The sequence below is a fragment of the Vulpes lagopus genome, chromosome X (genome assembly GCF_018345385.1).
Source record: "Vulpes lagopus strain Blue_001 chromosome X, ASM1834538v1, whole genome shotgun sequence".
NCBI lineage: Eukaryota > Metazoa > Chordata > Mammalia > Carnivora > Canidae > Vulpes > Vulpes lagopus.
The window spans coordinates 113,925,185-113,947,270 of record NC_054848.1 but is presented as its reverse complement, the minus strand read 5'-3'; the positions used below and the strand labels follow the sequence as shown (position 1 = coordinate 113,947,270).

The following is a 22,086-nucleotide window of genomic DNA, read 5'->3' as shown; positions in this document are numbered from 1 at the left end:
GCTGGCAGTTCTCAGCTGAATTCCTCTCCAGGGGTTCAGGATTTATTTTCTCTGAGTGGCTGAGGGGAGAGGGAGCCTGTATCCAATGAGTAGCTGATTCAGGGATGCATAGACTCAGACTTACCACAATTTGAAAAAAAACTTTCGAGGGCCATTCCATCCCCAGTGCTCCCCATGAGATGAGCTGAGGCTTTTGCTGTGACTGTATTATCATATACCAACTCCTTCCTTTTCCTAATCCTGCTTCATTTACTCCTCTCTAGGTGCAACTTCTGAGAACATTCCCAACAAATTTGTTGCATGCTAATTTCCATCTCTAAATCTACTTCCCAGGGACCCCAACACATGTTAGGTGCCTCTTCCATTCTTTCTTTCTATTTAGGACCCCACTGTACATAACATTTGCACAATTCTGTGTAGGTCTTCTCTCATTTAGACTCTATGCCCTTTACAGAGGAGGGAGCATCTGCTTCTTTGATGTGTCATCAGCACCTGGCGGAATGTTTATCAAATGAAAAATGTGCTCCCATGACACCACCAAATGGTTCTGCCCTGGGATGTTGAATTTCAGTCCAGAGGAGAAAGGCATTTAAGTGAATAGAATGTTTAATGGGAGTTAGTATGAATGGTAGAATCATTTGTGTACAGGATTTTTGCTGTTTACTCCAACTGAAGGATTTTTAAGCAAAATTGTTCTAGCTGATTCTAAATCAGTGTAAGTAAAGTAGAAGGCTTGGGTGCCATAAGATTATGAATAGTATTTTCCCAAATTTCTATGTTATCTCAGCAAATTTTCAATTTTCTTCTGAAGACTTTTACTTTGGCTAGACAGCCACATAGATAAATTTGGGATATTTGTGATGGGGAAATAGTAATTACAACTGTTGATTTCTTTTTTTTAAAAGATTTTATTTATTTATTCATGAGAGACACACAGAGAGAGGCAGACATAGGCAGAGGGAGAAGCAGGCTCCTGGCGGGGAGCCCAATGCAGGACTCAATCCCAGGACCCCAGAATCACAACCTGAGCCAAAGGCAGATGCTCAACCACTGACCCAGGTGCCCCATGACTGTTGATTTCCTAAGATTATTGAGAACATTTTAGGAAATTTAAAACATTTTATCTAATGAAATTTGTGGATGATTTAATTAAATCTTACAAATAAATTTTTTAAGCTTCAATTTTTTAAAATTTGGTGAAGCTTAATATGTATCTAAAAAGGAGTAATCCTAAACTCATTGGTAAAAGCCATGACTTCTTTTTAGGGTAGGTAACATTATTCATCCATTCATCATTCGTTTCTTTTTTTTTCCATTGAGGCATTTTTTGCATGCCTTTATCACATCCCTAGAAAAAGAATCCCAGGATTTTCCCTCCTGTGTCTTTAAATCTTGCTTCTTCATGGTCCACAATGCCAGATGAAGTTGTCAGTACAATGAAACCAAACTGGTGGGACAGGAGCAGATTATTCCACCCTTTATCTAAATCTTTGAGTTGTACATCAAATCTGGGGTTGATGACTCCACACTCGTTTGACCTGCCTTTGAGGTACACAATGATTTTCCCAGCTCTATGATCTTCAATGATTTCAAATTCACCAATGTAACCATTCGTCATCATCACAGTTAGAAACCGGATGATAGCTTTGGAGTATGGCCTAATAGGAACTTGGCGTTTGCCACTCTTTTCAGCATTGTTAATGCTCTTGAGAGCATCTGCCAGGACATTTGTGCACACCATTATGGTGGCCTTGAAAGATGGTGGAAAGAGCATTCATTTCACTCTTAAGCAGACTGTTTTGCACACTGTACTTCCTCTTTTCAAGTGTGTAATATACCAATTTACTCTTCAAATAGTAGTGAAAACCATTTCCTTAGATTTTCTGATATTTTATTTCTCTTTTATAGAGAATATTTGGACAGTTAATAACACTTTGGCATTTATCAATATATTCAGATTCTCAGTGCTACCATTAGTTTGTGATATTGTGCTACCTGAGACACTGTTAATATAGTTCCTTTAGTGACACAGAATTTCTTTTTGGGCAGATCTTTCATGTGGGCAGTTCTGTTTTGTTGACATCATATTTGATATTGTAGCAGTAACTCCATAACAAAAAATTCAGAATGATGCCATGAGAACAATGCCATACATTGGTTGAATGTATCACTGTTATACTGATTGGTTTGGTATTGTGTTACCATGGCATATTTCTAAGAATGTCAAGAAATGAACAAAAAAAAAAAAAAGAAAATTTAATAAATGTTTAGTTGCCATAGGAAACCAGCAGAGAGACATTTTTATTTTCCATTTATTTATTAAGTTTTTAAAATTCATTCAAGAGAGACACACACAGAGAGAGAGGCAGAGACACAAGCAGAGAGAAAAGCAGGCTCCCCACAGGGAGCCCAATGTGGGACTCTATCCCAGGACTCCAGGATCACGCCCTAGGCCGAAGGTAGGAGCTCAGCTGCAGCTACCCAGGCGTCCTGAGACACATTTTGAAAATATGAAAGCCCAGCAATAGCTATTTCTGAAAGATCTGATGGTAGAGTCAGGCCTCATAGATTCTAGACTGGGTCCTGCTATTAAGAATGTAAACTGAGACAAGTCCCTTTACTTTGCTGAGGCTTGATAATAATAAGTGTGATCATGTGGTTAATTCCTCCTGTCATATCATTTTATACCCCCAAACAGCTGTTTGAGGGTAGGCATTATCATACCCATTTTACATATTAGGAATACTGAGGTTCAGACAGTTTAGGTGCTCTAGGTTGCTAAGAGCCAGAATTTAAACCCAGGTCTGACTCTGAGGTCTAAGCTTTATTATACCACAATATTTTGCCTTCTCCTTTTTCATCCAAAAGACACAAACAGTAATACTTGTTCTGCCTCTTTTTTAAAAGATTTTATTTATTTATTCATGAGAGACACACAGAGAAAGAGAGAGAGGCAGAGACACAAGAGGAAGGAGAAGCAGGCTCCAAGCAGGAAGCCCAACGTGGGACTCGATTCTGGGTCTCCAGGATCACACCCTGGGCTGAAGGCAGCGCTAAACCGCTGAGCCACCTGGGCTGCCCTTGTTCTGCCTCTTTTTAACTGTATATGTGCCACACACACAGGGAGGAATTGTTGAATCACTATTGTACATTTGAAACTAATATAATATTGTGTGTCAACTATACTTACATTTAAGAAAGGGGGAAAAGTGCCCTGCATTTTATTTGGTCATAAATATCTTCACTAAGACTTTAATGGTTCTAGGGTAGGTCTGGCCTTTAGATGCCCTTTGAAGTTGATATTATCATGTCATTTCATGGACAAGAAAAATCAAGTTTGATGAGAATAAGTGACTTGCCCCCAAACACATAGTAGATAGCATTGCCAGACTATGGACCCAGGTCTGTGTGATTTCAAAGCCTCATTTCTAATCACTAGCTTAAACTTCAGACTTTCTGCCATTATTGAGTAGTGGTGGGCCCAAGGTGAAGGAATAAGCTTATCATGTAATTGTTTGTTGAAGCATTTAGATGTAGAACTGAGGTTTACTTTTGCTCCCTTGACATTCTCATGTCTTTCACATACGCATTTTGCCTTGGGAAACAATATACCTCCCTTCTTTTGTGGAACAAAATAAGGTTTAAAGACTGATATTCGGGGGTAGGGAGGACACGCCTGGGTGGCTCAGCGGTTGAGCATCTGCCTTTGGCTCAGGGCGTGATCCTGGAATCCCGGGATCAAGTCTTGCATTGGGCTTCCTGGCGGGAGCCTGCTTCTCCCTCTGCCTGTGTCTGCATCTCTCTGTGTGTCTCATGAATAAATAAATAAAATCTTTAAAAAAAAGACTGATATTCTTCAGGCTGGGCAAAATGAAGCCCTCTGTTCAACAGATATACATTAACTACCTATACCTACCAGGTGCTGCAATATGTATTGGGATCACAAAGATAAGAAGATCATTGGAATATAATGACATTCCTATAATAACAATAATATGTACTAAGTGCAGTAAGATCACAGTCAACTGAGTGATTACTTTGAATGTATCTTATTTAAATTTAAGTCTAATAAAATTTCTTTCCTGTCTTTAAAAACCAATACTGCCATATAATCCTGGTGCTTTCCATTTAACTAAAAAACTTACTTATTTAACATCCTTATTTTTTAAAAATATTTTATTTTATTTATTTGACACAAGCAGGGGGGGCTGCAGAGGGAGAGGGAGAAGCAGACTCCCTGCTGAGCAGGGAGCCAGACTCTTGGCTCAATCCCAGGATCCCAGAATCATGACCTGTGCTGAAGACAGATGCCTAAGTGACTGAGCCACCCAGACGCCCCTAACATCCTTATATTTATATGTGTGTAGAGATAAAAGAATAAGCATCTGTTTCCAGTATTTCAAAATTTTAATGAAGGTTGTACATGTTCCCATCATGAGGCTGAACAAGCTAACCAAAATTTCAAATATCTTTGCTTTTTGTTTGGTTTACATAAACCCAGTATGCAGAGAAAGAACATCTGATTGTCTCTTGGTGACAGCATAGGAATTTCTGGGCAGGTAGTTGGTGCAACAGTTACGGAGAGCAGAGCCCTATGTGAGAATCATGATACTTAAATATTTCCGGTGCGTAACTAAACTTGGACTTGAGCACAGATTGATGGCCACATCAAACGATTGGTATCAGTGAGCAGTACATAAGTTTCTGCAGGCTTGCTTGACTTTATAGCTTATCACAAACATGACAGTGATTTATGTGATTTCATAATATTATTATAAAACCTTCATAATTATGGATTGTTGATTAATTTCTGAATCAACAGTGAACCTGGAAAATAGTAATAATACAGATGGCATGAATTAATTATGGCTTACTAAATGCAGTTTAGTAGGAAAAATAGTTTCAATGTAGGGCCCAGGGAGGAAACAAACCTAAAAGGTAGTTTGAGGATTAGACACCAAGAAATTGGTTCATTTGCAGTCCCCAAATTCCCTTCTGTTTCTCCTGCTTTTCTTACAAACTCTGGATTTCATTTAAGACTCATCTGAAGGTTTATATGTAGTGGTGGAAATTAATTAGTTCCTCTTCTTCTGAATCATTATTGTAGTTTATGATTCTATGGAAAGATGGTAGTATTTGAAGAGTAATTGATACATTCTCAACAAAAAGCAATGTGAAAGTTCAATGTCAATTTATTTTTTAAAGATTTTATTCATTCTTTTTATTATTTTTTTTGTTTTTAAGATTTATTTATTTTCTTATTTATGATACACACAGAGAGAGAGAGAGGCAGAGACACAGGAGGAGGGAGAAGCAGGCTCCATGCAGGGAGCCTGATGTGGGACTCAGTCCCGGGACTCCAGGATCGCACCCTGGGCCAAAGGCAGGCGCTAAACTGCTGAGCCACCCAGGGATCCCCTCAATGTCAATTTAAAATCAGAAATTTCTTGTGGTACTCAAAAGTACTATAGTCCTGCTGATTCTTATTGCTTCCTGAATGTCTGATTCCCACATATATATTTTTCAAAGGTCAGTCCTGCCTGCTGGAATTTTCCTCATGGATCTAGTGTTATATTATTTGCATATATTATTTGGTTTCTTTGAAGGACTGCCAAGTAGATGGACCTATCATGGTTATTTATGCAAATAGAGCTTGAGTGATCCTGATTTCTGACTATTTCATTACTTATGAAGTGTGTACATGTGTTATGTATGCTACCTGTTTTATATGGTACCATGGATCAGAGCTATGCAATAGTAGATGAAGTCAGCATTTGGAAATTACTTGCTGAATTTGATTTAACTTGGATGGTTCAGTTAGGAAAAGATATGTTGGGAAATTAAAGAAAAGTAAATTTTTCAGATGAAATGTGTAATCTGTCCATATTGTTTTGCTATATATCCTTCTTAAAAACTTGTTGAGAGGGCACCTGGCTGGCTCAGTCAGTAGAGCATGCAACTCTTGATCTTGGGGTTATAAGTTCAAGCCCCCCCCCACATTGAGTGTAGAGACTACTTAAAAATAAAGTCTTTAAAACAATTTTAAAAACGTATTGTGTACTAAAAATTAAGAGAGCTTGTTGAATAAAAAAAGCACATCACGACATGGCTTTAAGAGAGCACTGAAAAACAGCATAATTTTTGTGGTAAAATAAGTATAAGATTAACCATTTTAAATATTTTTCAAGTATATGCATGCTTCGGTGGCTTTTAGAACATTCACATTCTTTTTTTTTTTAAGATTATTGATTTATTCATGAGAAACACACGCACACACACACAGGCAGAGGGAGAAGCAGGCTCCATGCAGAAAGCATGATGTGAGACTTGATCCCAGGACTCCAGGATCACGCCCTGGGCCAAAGGCAGGCTCTAAACCGCTGAGCCACCCAGGGATCCCTCACATTCCTTTTATAATTGAAGTACAACTAACATACAGTGTTATATTAGTTTCAGGTATATAGTATAATGATTAAGTAATTTTATATATTCCTCAGTACTCATTAAGATAAGTGTTCTCAGGGCTCCTGGTTGGCTCAGTGGTTGAGCATCTGCCTTTGGCTCAGGTCATGATTCCAGGGTCCTGGAATCAGGTCCCGCATCAGGCTCCCTGCATGGAGGGTGCTTCTCCCTCTGCCCATGTTTCTGCCTCTCTCTGTGTCTCTCATGAATAAATAAATCTTTTTTTAAAAAAGTTAAGTGTTCTCATAATTCCCTTCACCTATTTTACCCATCCCCCCATCCACTTCCCTTCTGGCAACCACCAGTTTGCTCTCTATAGTTAAGAGTCTGGTTTTTTGGTCTCTTTTTTATTTGTTCATTTATTGTTTTTTTTTAATTCCACATCTGAGTAAAATCATATGGTATCTGTCTTTCTCTGATTGATATATTTCACTTAGCATTATACCTTCTAGGCTCATCCATGCTGTTGCCCAATGACAAGATCTCATTCTTTTTTATTTTTTATTTATTTTATTTTTTAAAAGATTTTATTTATTTACTCATGAGAGACACACAGAGAGAGGCAGTGACATAGGCAGAGGAAGAGGCAGGCTCCATGCAGGGAGCCCGATGTGGGACTCAATCCCCGGACTCCAGGATCACGACCTGAGCTGAAGGGAGGCACTAAACCACTGAACCACCCAGGTTTCCCTCATTCTTTTTTTTAATGGCTGAGTAACATTCCTGGAATGTTCACATTTTAAATGTCCATGGGTAGCCACTGTAGTCCAAGTGCCTTATACAAAGGCAAGCATAGAAACCAGTCCCTCAGGGAACTACCAGACCTACCAAAACACACAATCACAAATTTTTGTAGGACAGTCTTCTTACTATCCACCTTGGCACTAACCAGCTACACTTTTTTTAAAAATTTAAATTCTATTTGCCAACATATAGTACATCATTAGTTTCAGATGTAGCTTTCAGTAATTCATCAGTTGCATAGAACACCCAGTGCTCATCACATTACATGCCCTCCTTAATGCCCATCACCCAGTTACCCCATCCCTCCTACTCACCTCCCCTCCAGCATCCCTCAGTTTGTTTCTCGGAGTTAAGAGTCTCATAGTTTGTCTTCCTCTCTGCTTTTTTCCCAGTTTCCCCACTTTCCCTTATGGTCCCTTGCCCTATTTCTTGGTGATATACACACATACACACATATATGTGTGTATATGCATATATATGTATATATGTGTGTGTATATATATATATATATATATATATACACACACACACGGTGCACACACACGGAATATTACTCAGGCATCAGGAGGTATGAATACCTACCATTTATATTGACATGGATGGAACTGGAGGGTATTTTGCTAAGTGAAATAAGTCAATTGGAGAAAGACAATTATCATATGGTTTCACTCATATGTGGAATATAAGAAATAAGTAGCCACTTTGAATAGCAAGAATGGCAAGAATAATTTGGGAGCCCCAAGTAGGGGGCAGAGGAAAAGGAGATTTTAAGGGATCAGATGGTATTGCAGAGGATAAGTCCGGTGGTAGGGATTCAGACACTGTTTCTGTAGTCATACTATATATAGTATAGTGCATACTATAGCAGAGGTGTAAAGCACCTCTTACAATAGCCACTAATTGTGGAGAACCCTGAAATTGTGTCTTTCCTTTAGGCAAAGAGTAACTAAGGAAAGTCTTGATGTGTTCTGGGGACAAAGTTTTTTTCCTTAAGGCAGATGTCATGTCTTAGATAATGCACCTGCAGACAGCATTGTTATATTTAGTCTCTGGAAAATTTGTCTCTTTTGAATCTTATGTATTGGTTATCTGTCAGTAATCTGTAGGATGTTATGGAGCAAAGAAATAAATCATCTACATATTAAATGAGGATTGAATTACAAGGGAAAGCCAAATATTTTAAATTTACATTTAAAGTCTGGAAAAAATAGGTAGGGTCTCCTGTAAATTCCCGAGGCATAATATCCAAGTGTATTGTTGATTTTCCCAGGTGAAGGCAAGTAGGTGCTAGGAATCAAGGTGGAGGGGTCTACTGAAGAAGACAGAACCCAAGTCAGCAACAGAGAAGTAAGTAGTGTCAGATAATATAGAAGTGAGAGGAGTATTAGGATTTGGGAAAGGGAACCTAGGTTTTACTATTTTATTTAGGGCCAAGAGTTCTTGAATTAATTTATCTTTTCCTGTTAGGCTTTTGTACAGGGGGCATAGGAGGATAGGTTCTTTTCCAAGGAGCCCTTAAATATTTAGATATTCAAATAAATAAAATCAGAAATGAAAGAGAAGGCATTACATTTCATAACATAGAAATACAAAGTATCATAAGAGACTACTTTCTAGAACAATTATAGGGCAACAAATTGGATAACCTGGAATAAATAGATAAATTCCTAGAAACAGTCAACCTACCAAAACTGAATTGTAAAGATGTGGAAAATGTGAACAGACCAATAAGGACATTGAAGCAGTGGTCAAAAACTTCCCCAAAAATATAAGCCCAGAACCAAATGGTTTTACTGACAAATTCTATCAAACATTTAAACAAAAATTAATGCTGATCCTTCCCTCAAATACTTTGAAAAAATTGAGGTGAGGAAAATACCCAAACTCATTTTATAAATCCAGTATTACTTTGATACCAAAGCCAGATGAAAATACTACAAGAAAAGAAAACAGAGGCCAATATCCTTGAAGATTATAGATGCAGAAACTTTCAACAAAATACTAACAAACCAAATTCAGCAACACATTAAAAGAATCATATACCATGATCAAGTGTGTGGGTATTCAAGGTTGGTTCAATATATGGGCATCAATAAATGTGATGTATCACATTAATATATAGAAAGATGAAAGCAACATAATTATTTCAGTAGATGTGGAAAAAGCATTTGACAAAATTCAACAATCTTTTATGTAAAAGCTCTCCACAAATTGGGTAAAGAAGGAAAATACCTCAACATGTTATATATGACAAACCCACAACTAACATCATACTCAATGGTGAAATGTTGAAGGCTTTTCCTGTAAGATCAAGATCAAGAAAGTGTGCTCACTCACCACTCCTATTCAGTATAGTATTGGAAGTACTGCCCAGAGCATACAGAAATCAGTTGTTTCAATATAGCAACAGTGAAATGTCTGAAAATAGATTTAAGAAACAATCCCATTTACATTAACATCAAAACAATAAAATAAGAATTTATTTTTTATTTTTTTAAAGATTTTATTTATTTATTCATGAGAGACACACACAGAGAGAGGCAGAGACACAGGCAGAGGGAGAGGCAAGCTCCATACAGGGAGCCTGATGTGGGACTCAATCCCGGGTCTTCAGGATAACGCCCTGGGCTGAAGGTGGTGCTAAACCACTGAGTCACCCGGGCTGCCCTATTTTTTATTTTTTTTTTTAATTTTTTTAAATTTATTTATTTATGATAGTCACAGAGAGAGAGAGAGAGAGAGAGAGGCAGAGACATAGGCAGAGGGAGAAGCAGGCTTCATGCACCGGGAGCCCGATGTGGGATTCGATCCCGGGTCTCCAGGATCGCGCCCTGGGCCAAAGGCAGGCGCCAAACCGCTGTGCCACCCAGGGATCCCTATTTTTTATTTTTTTAAAAGATTTTATTTATTCATGAGAGACAGAGAGAGAGAGAGAGAGAGAGAGAGAGAGAGAGAGTCAGAAACACAAGCAGAGAGAGAGAGAGGCAGACTCCATGCAGGGAACCTGATGTGGGACTCAATCCTGGGTCTCCAGGACCATGCCCTGGGCCAAAGGCAGGTGCTTAACAGCTGAGCAACCCAGGCGTCCCTAAAATAGTAATTTAAATTTAACCAATGAGTTGGAAGATCTGTACACTGAAAACTGTAAGACTTTGATGAAAGTAATTGAAGGAGATATAAATAAATGGAAAGATATCCCATGTTCATGTATTGGAAGGTTTAATTTTAGCCATATATAGATTCAGTGCAATCCCTATAAAATTTCTTTTTTTTTTAATTAATTTTTATTGGTGTTCAATTTACCAACATACAGAAAAACACCCAGTGCTCATCCCATCAAGTGTCCACCTCAGTGCCCGTCACCCATTCCCCTCCAACACCCGCCCTCCTCCCCTTCCACCACCCCTAGTTCGTTTCCCCGAGTTAGGAGTCTTTATGTTCTGTCTCCCTTCCTGATATTTCCCAACATTTCTTTTCCCTTCCTTTATATTCCCTTTCACTATTATTCATATTCCCCAAATGAATGAGAACATACACTGTTTGTCCTTCTCCGATTGACTTATTTCACTCAGCATAATACCCTCCAGTTCCATCCACGTTGAAGCAAATGGTGGGTATTTGTCGTTTCTAATTGCTGAGTAATATTCCATTGTATACATAAACCACATCTTCTTTATCCATTCATCTTTCGATGGACACCGAGGCTCCTTCCACAGTTTGGCTATTGTGGCCATTGCTGATAGAAACATCGGGGTGCAGGTGTCCCGACGTTTCACTGCATCTGAATCTTTGGGGTAAATCCCCAACAGTGCAATTGCTGGGTCGTAGGGCAGGTCTATTTTTAACTCTTTGAGGAACCTCCACACAGTTTTCCAGAGTGGCTGCACCAGTTCACATTCCCACCAACAGTGTAAGAGGGTTCCCTTTTCTCCGCATCCTCTCCAACATTTGTGGTTTCCTGCCTTGTTAATTTTCCCCATTCTCACTGGTGTGAGGTGGTATCTCATTGTGGTTTTGATTTGTATTTCCCTGATGGCAAGTGATGCAGAGCATTTTCTCATGTGCTTGTTGGCCATGTCCATGTCTTCCTCTGTGAGATTTCTCTTCATGTCTTTTGCCCATTTCATGATTGGATTGTTTGTTTCTTTGGTGTTGAGTTTAATAAGTTCTTTATAGATTTTGGAAACTAGCCCTTTATCTGATATGTCATTTGCAAATATCTTCTCCCGTTCTGTAGGTTGTCTTTTAGTTTTGTTGACTGTATCCTTTGCTGTGCAAAAGCTTCTTATCTTGATGAAGTCCCAATAGTTCATTTTTGCTTTTGTTTCTTTTGCCTTTGTGGATGTATCTTGCAAGAAGTTACTGTGGCTGAGTTCAAAAAGGGTGTTGCCTGTGTTCTCCTCTAGGATTTTGATGGACTCTTGTCTCACATTTAGATCTCTCATCCATTTTGAGTTTATCTTTGTTTATGGTGAAAGAGAGTGGTCCAGTTTCATTCTTCTGCATGTGGATGTCCAATTTTCCCAGCACCATTTATTGAAGAGACCGTCTTTCTTCCAGTGGATAGTCTTCCCTCCTTTATCGAATATTAGATGACCGTACATTTCAGGGTCCACTTCTGGGTTCTCTATTCTGTTCCATTGATCTATGTGTCTGTTTTTGTGCCAGTACCACACTGTCTTGATGACCACAGCTTTGTAGTACAACCTGAGATCTGGCATTGTGATGCCCCCAGATATGGTTTTCTTTTTAAAAATTCCCCTGGCTATTCGGGGTCTTTTCTGATTCCACACAAATCTTAAAATAATTTGTTCTAACTCTCTGAAGAAAGTCCATGGTATTTTGATAGGGATTGCATTAAACGTATAAATTGCCCTGGGTAACATTGACATTTTTACAATATTAATTCTGCCAATCCATGAGCATGGAATATTTTTCCATCTCTTTGTGTCTTCCTCAATTTCTTTCAGAAGTGTTCTATAGTTTTTAGGGTATAGATCTTTTACCTCTTTGGTTAGGTTTATTCCTAGGTATCTTATGCTTTTGGGTGCAATTGTAAATGGGATTGACTCCTTAATTTCTCTTTCTTCAGTCTCATTGTTAGTGTATAGAAATGCCATTGATTTCTGGGCATTGATTTTGTATCCTGCCACGCTACCAAATTGCTGTATGAGTTCTAGCAATCTGGGGGTGGAGGCTTTTGGGTTTTCTATGTAGAGTATCATGTCATCGGCGAAGAGGGAGAGTTTGACTTCTTCTTTGCCAATTTGAATGCCTTTAATGTCTTTTTGTTGTCTGATTGCTGAGGCGAGGACTTCCAGAACTATGTTGAACAGCAGTGGTGAGAGTGGACATCCCTGTCTTGTTCCTGATCTTAGGGGAAAGGCTCCCAGTGCTTCCCCATTGAGAATGATATTTGCTGTGGGCTTTTCGTAGATGGCTTTTAAGATGTCGAGGAAAGTTCCCTCTATCCCAACACTCTGAAGGGTTTTGATCAGGAATGGATGCTGTATTTTGTCAAATGCTTTCTCTGCATCTAATGAGAGTATCATATGGTTCTTGGTTTTTCTCTTGCTGATATGATGAATCACATTGATGGTTTTACGAGTGTTGAACCAGCCTTGTGTCCCGGGGATAAATCCTACTTGGTCATGGTGAATAATTTTCTTAATGTGTTGTTGGATCCTATTGGCTAGTATCTTGTTGAGAATTTTTGCATCCATGTTCATCAGGGATATTGGTCTGTAATTCTCCTTTTTGGTGGGGTCTTTGTCTGGTTTCGGATTTAAGGTGATGCTGGCCTCATAGAACGAATTTGGAAGTACTCCATTTCTTTCTATCTTTCCAAACAGCTTTAGTAGAATAGGTATGATTTCTTCTTTAAACGTTTGATAGAATTCCCCTGGGAAGCCATCTGGCCCTGGACTCTTGTGTCTTGGGAGGTTTTTGATGACTGCTTCAATTTCCTCCCTGGTTATTGGCCTGTTCAGGTTTTCTATTTCTTCCTGCTCCAGTTTTGGTAGTTTGTGGCTTTCCAGGAATGCATCCATTTCTTCTAGATTTCCTAATTTATTGGCGTACAGCTGTTCATAATATGTTTTTAAAATCGTTTGTATTTCCTTGGTGTTGGTAGTGATCTCTCCTTTCTCATTCATGATTTTATTAATTTGAGTCTTCTCTCTCTTCTTTTTAATAAGGTTGGCTAATGGTTTATCTATCTTATTAATTCTTTCAAAGAACCAACTCCTGGTTCTGTTGATCTGTTCCACAGTTCTTTTGGTCTCGATATCATTGAGTTCTGCTCGAATTTAATTAACTGTCTTCTTCTGCTGGGGGTGGGGTATATTTGTTGCTTTTTCTCTAGTTCCTTTATGTGTAAGGTGAGCTTTTGAATTTGAGATCTTTCCAGTTTTTGAATGGATGATTGTATTGCGATGTATTTCCCCCTCAGGACTGCTTTTGCTGCATCCCAAAGATTTTGAACGGTTGTATCTTCATTCTCATTAGTTTCCATGAATCTTTTTAATTCTTCCTTAATTTCCTGGTTGACCTTTTCATCTTTTAGCAGGATGGTCCTTAACCTCCACGTGTTTGTGGTCCTTCCATACTTCTTGTTGTGATTAAGTTCTAATTTCAAGGCATTATGGTCTGAGAATATACAGGGGACTATCCCGACCTTTTGGTATCGGTTCAGACCCGATTTGTGACCCAGTATGTGGTCTATTCTGGAGAAAGTTCCATGTGCACTTGAGAAGAATGTGTATTCAGTTGCGTTTGGATGTAAAGTTCTGTAGATATCTGTGAAATCCATCTGGTCCAGTGTATCATTTAAAGCTCTCGTTTCTTTGGAGATGTTGTGCTTAGAAGACCTATCCAGGGTAGAAAGAGCTAGATTGAAGTCACCAAGTATAAGTGTATTATTATCAAGGTATTTCTTGAGTTTGGTTATTAATTGGTTTAAATATTTGGCAGCTCCCACATTCGGGGCATATATATATTGAGGATTGTTAAGTCCTCTTGTTGGATAGATCCTTTGAGTATGAGATAGTGTCCCTCTTCATCTCTCACTATAGTCTTTGGGGTAAATTTTAATTTATCTGATATAAGGATGGCAACCCCTGCTTTCTTTTGAGGACCATTTGAATGGTAAATGGTTCTCCAACCTTTTATTTTCAGGTTGTAGGTGTCCTTCTGTCTAAAATGAGTCTCTTGTAGACAGCAAATAGATGGGTCCTGCTTTTTTATCCAGTCTGAAACCCTGCGCCTTTTGATGGGGTCAATAAGCCCGTTCACGTTCAGAGTTACTATTGATAGATATGAGTTTAGCGTCATCATATCTATTCAGTCCTTGTTTTTGTGGATTGTTCCACTGAACTTCTTCTTAAAGGGGAATTTTAAGAGTCCCCCTTAAAATTTCTTGCAGAGCTGGTTTGGAGGTTACATATTCTTTCAGTTCCTGCCTGTCTTGGAAGCTCTTTATCTCTCCTTCCATTTTGAATGAAAGCCTTGCTGGGTAAAGTATTCTTGGTTGCATGTTCTTCTCATTTAGGACCCTGAATATATCCTGCCAGCCCTTTCTGGCCTGCCAGGTCTCTGTGGAGAGGTCTGCTGTTACCCTAATATTCCTCCCCATAAAAGTCAGGGACTTTTTTTCTCTTGCTGCTTTAAGGATCTTCTCCTTATCTTTGGAATTTGCAAGCTTCACTATTAAATGTCGAGGTGTCGAACGGTTTTTGTTGATTTTAGGGGGGGATCTCTCTATTTCCTGGATGTGAATGCCTGTTTCCCTTCCCAGGTTAGGAAAGTTTTCAGCTAGGATTTGTTCAAATACATATTCTGGCCCTCTGGCCCTTTCGGCGCCTTCAGGAACCCCAATTAAACGTAGGTTTTTCTTCCTCAGGCTGTCATTTATTTCCCTTAATCTATCCTCATGATCTTTTAATTGCTTGTCTCTTTTTTCCTCAGTTTCCCTCTTTGCCATCAACTTGTCTTCTATGTCACTCACTCGTTCTTCCACCTCGTTAACCCTCATCGTTAGGACTTCTAGCTTGGATTGCATCTCATTTAATTGATTTTTAATTTCTGCCTGATTGGATCTAAATTCTGCAGTCATGAAGTCTCTTGAGTCCTTTATGGTTTTTTCTAGAGCCACCAGTAGCTGTAAAATAGTGCTTCTGAATTGGCTTTCTGACATTGAATTGTAATCCATATTTTGTAACTCTGTGGGAGAGTGGGCTGTTTCTGATTCTTTTTTTTGAGGTGAGGTTTTCCTTCCAGTCATTTTGCTCAGTGCAGAGTGGCCAAAAACAAGTTGTATTGGGAAAAGGAGAAAAAGAGAGAGAAGGAAAGAAAAGAGAAAAAGAAAAAAGAGAAAGAAGAAAAAAAGGGGAAAAAGAGAAGAAAAAGAAAAAGAAAGAAAGGAGAAAAAAGAAAAAAAAGGGGTGGGGTGGGGGAAGCAATCAGAAATCAAGAAGAAAGAGAGAGAAAAAACACAAAACAAAACAAAACAAAAACAAAAACAAAAACAAAACACGGGGAGTATCTTCCGATTCTGTATACTTTAAGTCCCTTGACTTCCCTTGGAACTGGTCCGTCTCGCTGGTCTTCTGGGGGAGGGGCCTGCTGTGCTGATTCTCAGGTGTTAGCACTTGGGGGAGCTGCTCTGCCCCTGCCTGGTGCAGGTCTCGGTGGGGGTTGTTGACCCCGTGAGGCCCCGGGAGGAAGCCACAGTGGCGGGGGCAGCTCTGGGGCCCTGGAGTCAGCTCCCGCAGTAGCTCCGGGGCTCTCCGTCTGCAGGGCCTGGGGGCTCCCGGGCGGGGCCGCTGATCTGCTCAGTTCCAGGCAGGAGCGTCCTCGCTCTCCTGGGCCCTCCCGGCCTCTGCCTGTCCCGGGGGAGGCCAGATCCTGGGCTGTGTCCCGGCGCCCTGTGCTACGGAGCCTGCGCTGTTGGATTCGCGCCGCCGCCCGAGCCCTCCCCGAGCTGTTCCCGGAGCCGCGCCGCCCCCTCCGCGCGGAGCTTCTTCCTCCGCCCGAGCCGCCGCCGCCGAGCTGCCCCCTCCGCGGAGCCGCCGCCCGAGCCCCTCCGAGCTGTTCCCGGAGCCGCGCAGCCCCCTCCGCGCGGAGCTTCTTCCTCCGCCCGAGCCGCCGCCGCCGAGCTGCTCCCGGAGCCCCGCAGCCCCCTCCGCGGAGCCGCCGCCCGAGCCCTCCGAGCTGCTCCGGGTCCCGCCGAGCGCTGCAGCCCTTAGGGAGCTCGGCGCACTCTCCCCGGGCGCAGGTGCCTGTTAGTGTCCCAGGGAGCTCGAGGGCATCCCCGCCCTCCTGGGTCCTGCTCCAGCTCCCTGCGGGCCCCTTTCCACCCGGGAAGGTCGGTGCAGCTCCTGCTCCTCCGGGACGGGGCTCTCCTGTCCTGGGGACACTCGCCCCGGCCTCAGCCCGGCTCCTTGCGGGGCCCCTCCCCCTCGGAGGCCTTTTGTGTCTTTATTTCTTTTTCCTCGTCTTCCTACCTGGATAGAAGCGCAAACTCTTCTCACTGTAGCGTTCCAGCTGGTCTCTCTTTAAATCTCAGGCCGAATTCGTAGATTTTCAGGATGATTGGATGGTTTTCTAGGTAATTTGTTGAGGACAGATGTTTTGGAGACCCTGCTCTTCCGCCATCTTGCCCCTCCCCTTCCCTATAAAATTTCAAGTGGCATTTTTCATTGAAATAGAAAAGAAAAATTATAAAATTTTTATGGAACCACAAACACCCCAAATAGACAAAGCCAGCTTGAAAAAGAACAAACCTGGAAGCATTATATTTGCTGATTTCAAACTATAGTACAAAGCTTTAGTAATCAAAACAGTACAGTACTGGCATAAAAATAGACATATGGCTGAATGGAACAGGATTCAGTGCCCATAAATAAACCCACAAATAGATGGCTAACTAATATTTTACAAGGAGCCAAGAATACTCAATGGAGAAAGGACAGTTTCTTCAATAGATGGTTCTGGGAAGACTGGATAATCACATGCAAAACAATGAAATGAGACTCCTGACACTACTTATATTAACTTAAAGTTGATAAAAACTTAAATGTAATACCTGAAACCATAAAACTTCTAAAAGAAATATTAGGAGAAAAGTTCTTTGATGTTGGTCATGGCAGTGATTTTTTTTTTTTTTTGATTTTTTTGATATGACACCCAAAGCACAAAGAATAAAAGCAAAATCAACAACTGAAAAAAAAAAAAACAACTGAGACTACATTCATAAAGCTTCTGCACAGCAAAAGAAACAGTCAATAAAATGAAAAGACATCTATCTATCTGATAATGGGTAAATATCCAAATTATATAAAGAACTCATACAACTCAATAGCAAAAAACAAGTAATCCAATTAAAAAAATGATCAGAGGACCTGAATAGACATTTCCCCAAAGAAGACATACAAATAGCCAACATGTACACAAAAAGATGCTCAACATCATTAATCATCAGGAAAATGTAATTCAAAGCTGTAGTGAGGTATCACCTCATACTGTTAAGATGGCTTTTATTAATTTAAAAAATGAAGAAGATAATATGTTTTGGCAAGGATGTGGAAAAAAGGGAATCCCTATGCACTGTTAGTGGGAATGTCAGTTGGTATAACCAGTATGGAAAAGTGTTGAAATTCCTCAAAAATTAAAAATATAACTGCCATATTATCCAGCAATCCCACTTTTGGGTATATATCTTGAAGAAAATGAAAGAAGAATCTCCTAGAGATATCTGTGTCCCCATGTTCATTGCAGTAGTATTCATAATAGCCAAGACATAGAAACAACCTAAGTGTCTGTCAGTGGATAAAGAAATATGGTGTATACACACACCCCTACATACAGTGGAATAGTATTCAGCCACGAGAAGGAAGAAAATCATGCTATTTGCTATAACATGGATGAACATTGAGGGTATTATGCTAAGTGAAATAAGTCAGAGAAAGACAGATAATGTATGATCTCATTTATATGTGAAATCCGAAAAGGTCAAACTACTAAATGGAGAGTAGAATGGTGGTTCCTAGGAACTGGGGGGTGGAGGTGTTAGGGGAAATGGATGGATGTAGGCAAGAGATACAAACTTCCAGTTATAAGAGGAATAAGTTCTGAGGCTCTGATGTACCACATGATAACTATAGTTAATATTATATACTTGAAAGTTTCTCAGAGAATAGATCTTTAATGTTATCACAAAAAAGTTATAGTAATTGTGAGGTGATGTAGGTGTTTACTAACCCTTTATGGTAAGTGTGTATATGTGTGTGTGTGTATGTGTGTGTGTATCAAATCATGTTGTACATCTTAAACTAATGCAGTGTTGCATATTAATTATGTCTAAATAAAGCTGGAAAGACATACACATTAATAAAAGTGAATTGGAGTGAAAAAGTTTTGGAAATAGATGGTGGCGATGGTTGCACAACACTGTGAGCGTAGTGTGGGTTTCTCTGGCAGCCAGACAACACGAAGGTAGCACCACTGTCCCTGATGCTTATGCTCTGCTGTCTTGGTGGTGACTGCAGTCCAGGCACTCTGGAGGAGGGTCTGTCTGAAAGAGAGGGCACCACTCTTTCTCACTGACTTTAGTAAGGTTATGTTTCCCAGAGATTTTATGTATTTATTCATGAGGGACAAAGAGAGAGAGAGGCAAGGACATAGGCAGAGAGAGAAGCAGGCTCCCTGTGGGGAGCCCGATGCGGGTCTTGGGCCTCTATCCCAGGACCCAAGACCTGAGCCAAAGGCAGGTGCTCAACCACTGACCACCCAAATGCCCCTAAGGTTATGTTCTTTATCATGGAAGTGAACTAAGTAAGTCTCTAAGGGCTCTTTAGGCTGCTGGGTGAAGTGATTGTTAAGGAAGCTATAATTTTTTTCTCACTGTGACACACAGCATTATTGTCACCAGAGACCTACTTCAAGTTAACAGAAGTTATTGGGCACAACTCAGCTTCTGGGGCATCTGATGGTCTCTTGTCCCATGGCAGGAGGATCTTGAGCAGTAGCTAGGGAACTAATTCCCTAGCTTGTTTAGAGTCCCTTTGTTGAATTGCTAATTTGAACTATCCACTGGTTGAATTGCTAATTTGACTCCTCCATCAAGGACTAAAGAGAAGGAACTCCTCAGAAGCAAAAAGCTTCTGCAAACAAGCCACTAGCTCTTCCCAAGACCCAGAGCTTTACTCTCTTGCAAACAATTCTTAGCACTCCTTATGAGTACCCCATAGGACCCTAAGGCATTTTTCTTTTTCGGAATAGCATTGTGCTCAATTGACCATCCTGCTTACTAGAACAATTTGTCAGCCTGCCCAGTGTTGAGGTTGTCATTGGTCAATCAGGATAACACGCCAAACTGAAAACAACAGGAAAGAAAAGAAAAAGGTGCCAGCTCCTAAGTGTTTAATTTTTCTCCGCAGAGTGGCTCAGAACAAGAATTAGGTGCAAACAGGGGTGATTATCTCATTGCTTAGGAGCCTGAACAAAAGGTTCCTTCCTTTCAATAGATGCAGGTTGTTGGGGCACCTGGCTGGCTCAGTTGGTGGAGCATGCAACTCTTGATCTTGGGGCTGTGGGTTCAAGCCCCAAATTGAGTGTAGCAATTACTTAAAAATAAAATCTTTAGGGTAGCCCGGGTGGCTCAGCAGTTTAGCGCTGCCTTCAGCCCAGGGTGTGACCCTGGAGACCGGGGATCAAGTCCCGCGTCAGGCTTCCTGCATTGGAGCCTGTTTCTCCCTCTGCCTGTGTCTCTGCCTCTCTCTCTCTCTCTCTCTCTCTCATGAATAAATAAATAAAATCTTTAAAAAAAATAAAATCTTTAAAAAGATAGAGGTAGGGTGCTGGCGGCAAGGAGAGGGGGGAGGGCAGGAATGGAGGAGAGCTAAGTCAGAGTAGGGCAAAGTGCCTCACTCAAGGCCATCAATAAGGACTTCTCGCTGGAGGCACCTGGGAATGTAGATATGTATATGAGCATGGCTGGGCAAGGAGGGCCTGAGTCCTTGACTGCAGCTCCCTCCAGTAAGTTGCAGAGTACTGTTAAATAACATAAACTCAATGGAGTTAATTAGAAAGATCTAATTTGCATTATTAATTGACTCATGAATCAGCCAGCATCCCATCTAGCAAATGGAGTGGAGGTCCAAAGGGCTACAGAAAAGGAGAGGTTTTTAAAGGTAGAGGGAGTGGAAAAAAGGAAATGATTAGCAAAGAATCTATTGTTTTGGGCAAGGTCACCCTCCTAAGGGGAACAGAAGGGGGCTATCAGTAAATTTCCTAGTGCTGACCAGGAAATTCCCATGTTGACTGGTTAAAGGTCACGTTTCTGGGGGAGTTGAAACTGTAGTTAGTTTAGGTATTAAGCTTGGTTGACTACTTGGACCTTTAACCTAAGTGATGCCATTTGAGACCTGTGATTTTCTTTTTAACAGCACTGGCTGTGTACCCAGTGTGGGGTAGGAAGTGCAGGTTTCTCCCTTGTGGCCTGCCAGGTAAAGCTTTGTGATTGCCTGTGGTCAGACCTGAAATATCACACGTGGGATTTCGGTCTGGATATGGACTCCTCAACAGTAATGAACAGAAACAATTTACTCTTATTCAGTATATTCCCTCTGCAACTTTCAGGTGATATTGATAGGGATTGGGCATTATAATTTGATTTGCCATTTAGAATAGGCTACAGATGACTCTGAAATTCACAGGTTATCTTGCACGGCAGATAGCTACATGATTTAATAGGAGTTGTTTTACCATTAATCTTAGGTTCTCCTAGGTGACTGAAATTTAATTATCATCCTTATTGCTTTGATTTGTGGCGTGCTGGGGAATATATCTATCCACTGGTCAAGTTTTGTTGGAAATAGCTCCAAGAGATTGTCAGCTCTCCTGTTGTGTACTAGGAGCTTGTTATATTCAAAATTGCTTGATATTAGTGTCATGTCAGTGGGAGCTTTGGCATTTGTTTTGTTATAGGGTGATATTATAATACTGTTTGTTATATTAGGATTGTGTGTAGAGTGGCTTTTTAAAAAATTTAAAAAATTTATTCATGACACACACACACACACACACACACACACACAGGCAGAGATCTAGGCTGAGGGAGAAGCAGGCTCCTTGTGGGGAGCCCGATGTGGGACTCAATCCCAGAACCCTGCGATCATGACCTGAGCCAAAGGGAGATGCTCAACCACTGAGCCACCCAGGTGCCCGAGTCACTTTTTTAAAAAAGACTCTATTTTTAAGTAATCTCTATACTCGCTTAACCTGGGGCTCAAATTTACATTTACAGACCAAGAGTCACATGCTCCACTGACTGAGCCAACCAGGCGCCCCTGGAATCACTTTTAAAAGGGGAAACTAAAAGAGAGAGAGCCTATTTCTATTTGCTTTTTAGAATTTTTTCTCACTTTTCATATATCGTGAGTAAAAATACAAAATATTACTATGTCCAATAAAATAATATGCTGTGTAAATATTCTACTCTTGGTACTATTACACATGACTTATCACTACACATCTCTTATTCTATTTCCAGGAGAGATCCAAGTTTTGGCAGTATAGTGCCATCTTTTTTTTTTTTTTTTGGTTTACTAAGCCTTCATTTTTTGAATCCTAGAATTAGAGAGCTGGATGAAACCCAAGAGCATGTTTTAACATACTCAGGCCTGTGATTGAACTTTATATCTAACACACTTGTATGGTTTGGGGCTGGTTACCTAACCTGTAACTCAGTGTCCTTATCTACAAAATCAAAGCATCATACTACCTCTGTTTACTCGCCAGCATTGTAAGTAGGTTTCTACATAATAAAAACAGTTTGAAAAGGAAAACCACTAATAATAATTAGGTGTGATTTCAATGTAT

At 40.4% G+C, this 22,086-nt stretch overlaps 1 protein-coding gene and 1 long non-coding RNA gene across 2 annotated transcripts in view; one reads left to right on the top strand and one right to left on the bottom strand.

Moving 5' to 3' along the window:
* LOC121483476 overlaps positions 1 to 22,086 on the top strand; it is a 111,950-nt gene that overhangs the window by 78,690 nt on the left and 11,174 nt on the right. The gene's annotated exons all lie outside the window — the stretch shown is intronic.
* Positions 1,349 to 1,741, bottom strand: LOC121483475 (40S ribosomal protein S15a-like). Its single transcript, XM_041742064.1, has one exon. The coding sequence runs from the start codon at positions 1,739 to 1,741 to the stop codon at positions 1,349 to 1,351; it is 393 nt and encodes a 130-aa protein (XP_041597998.1).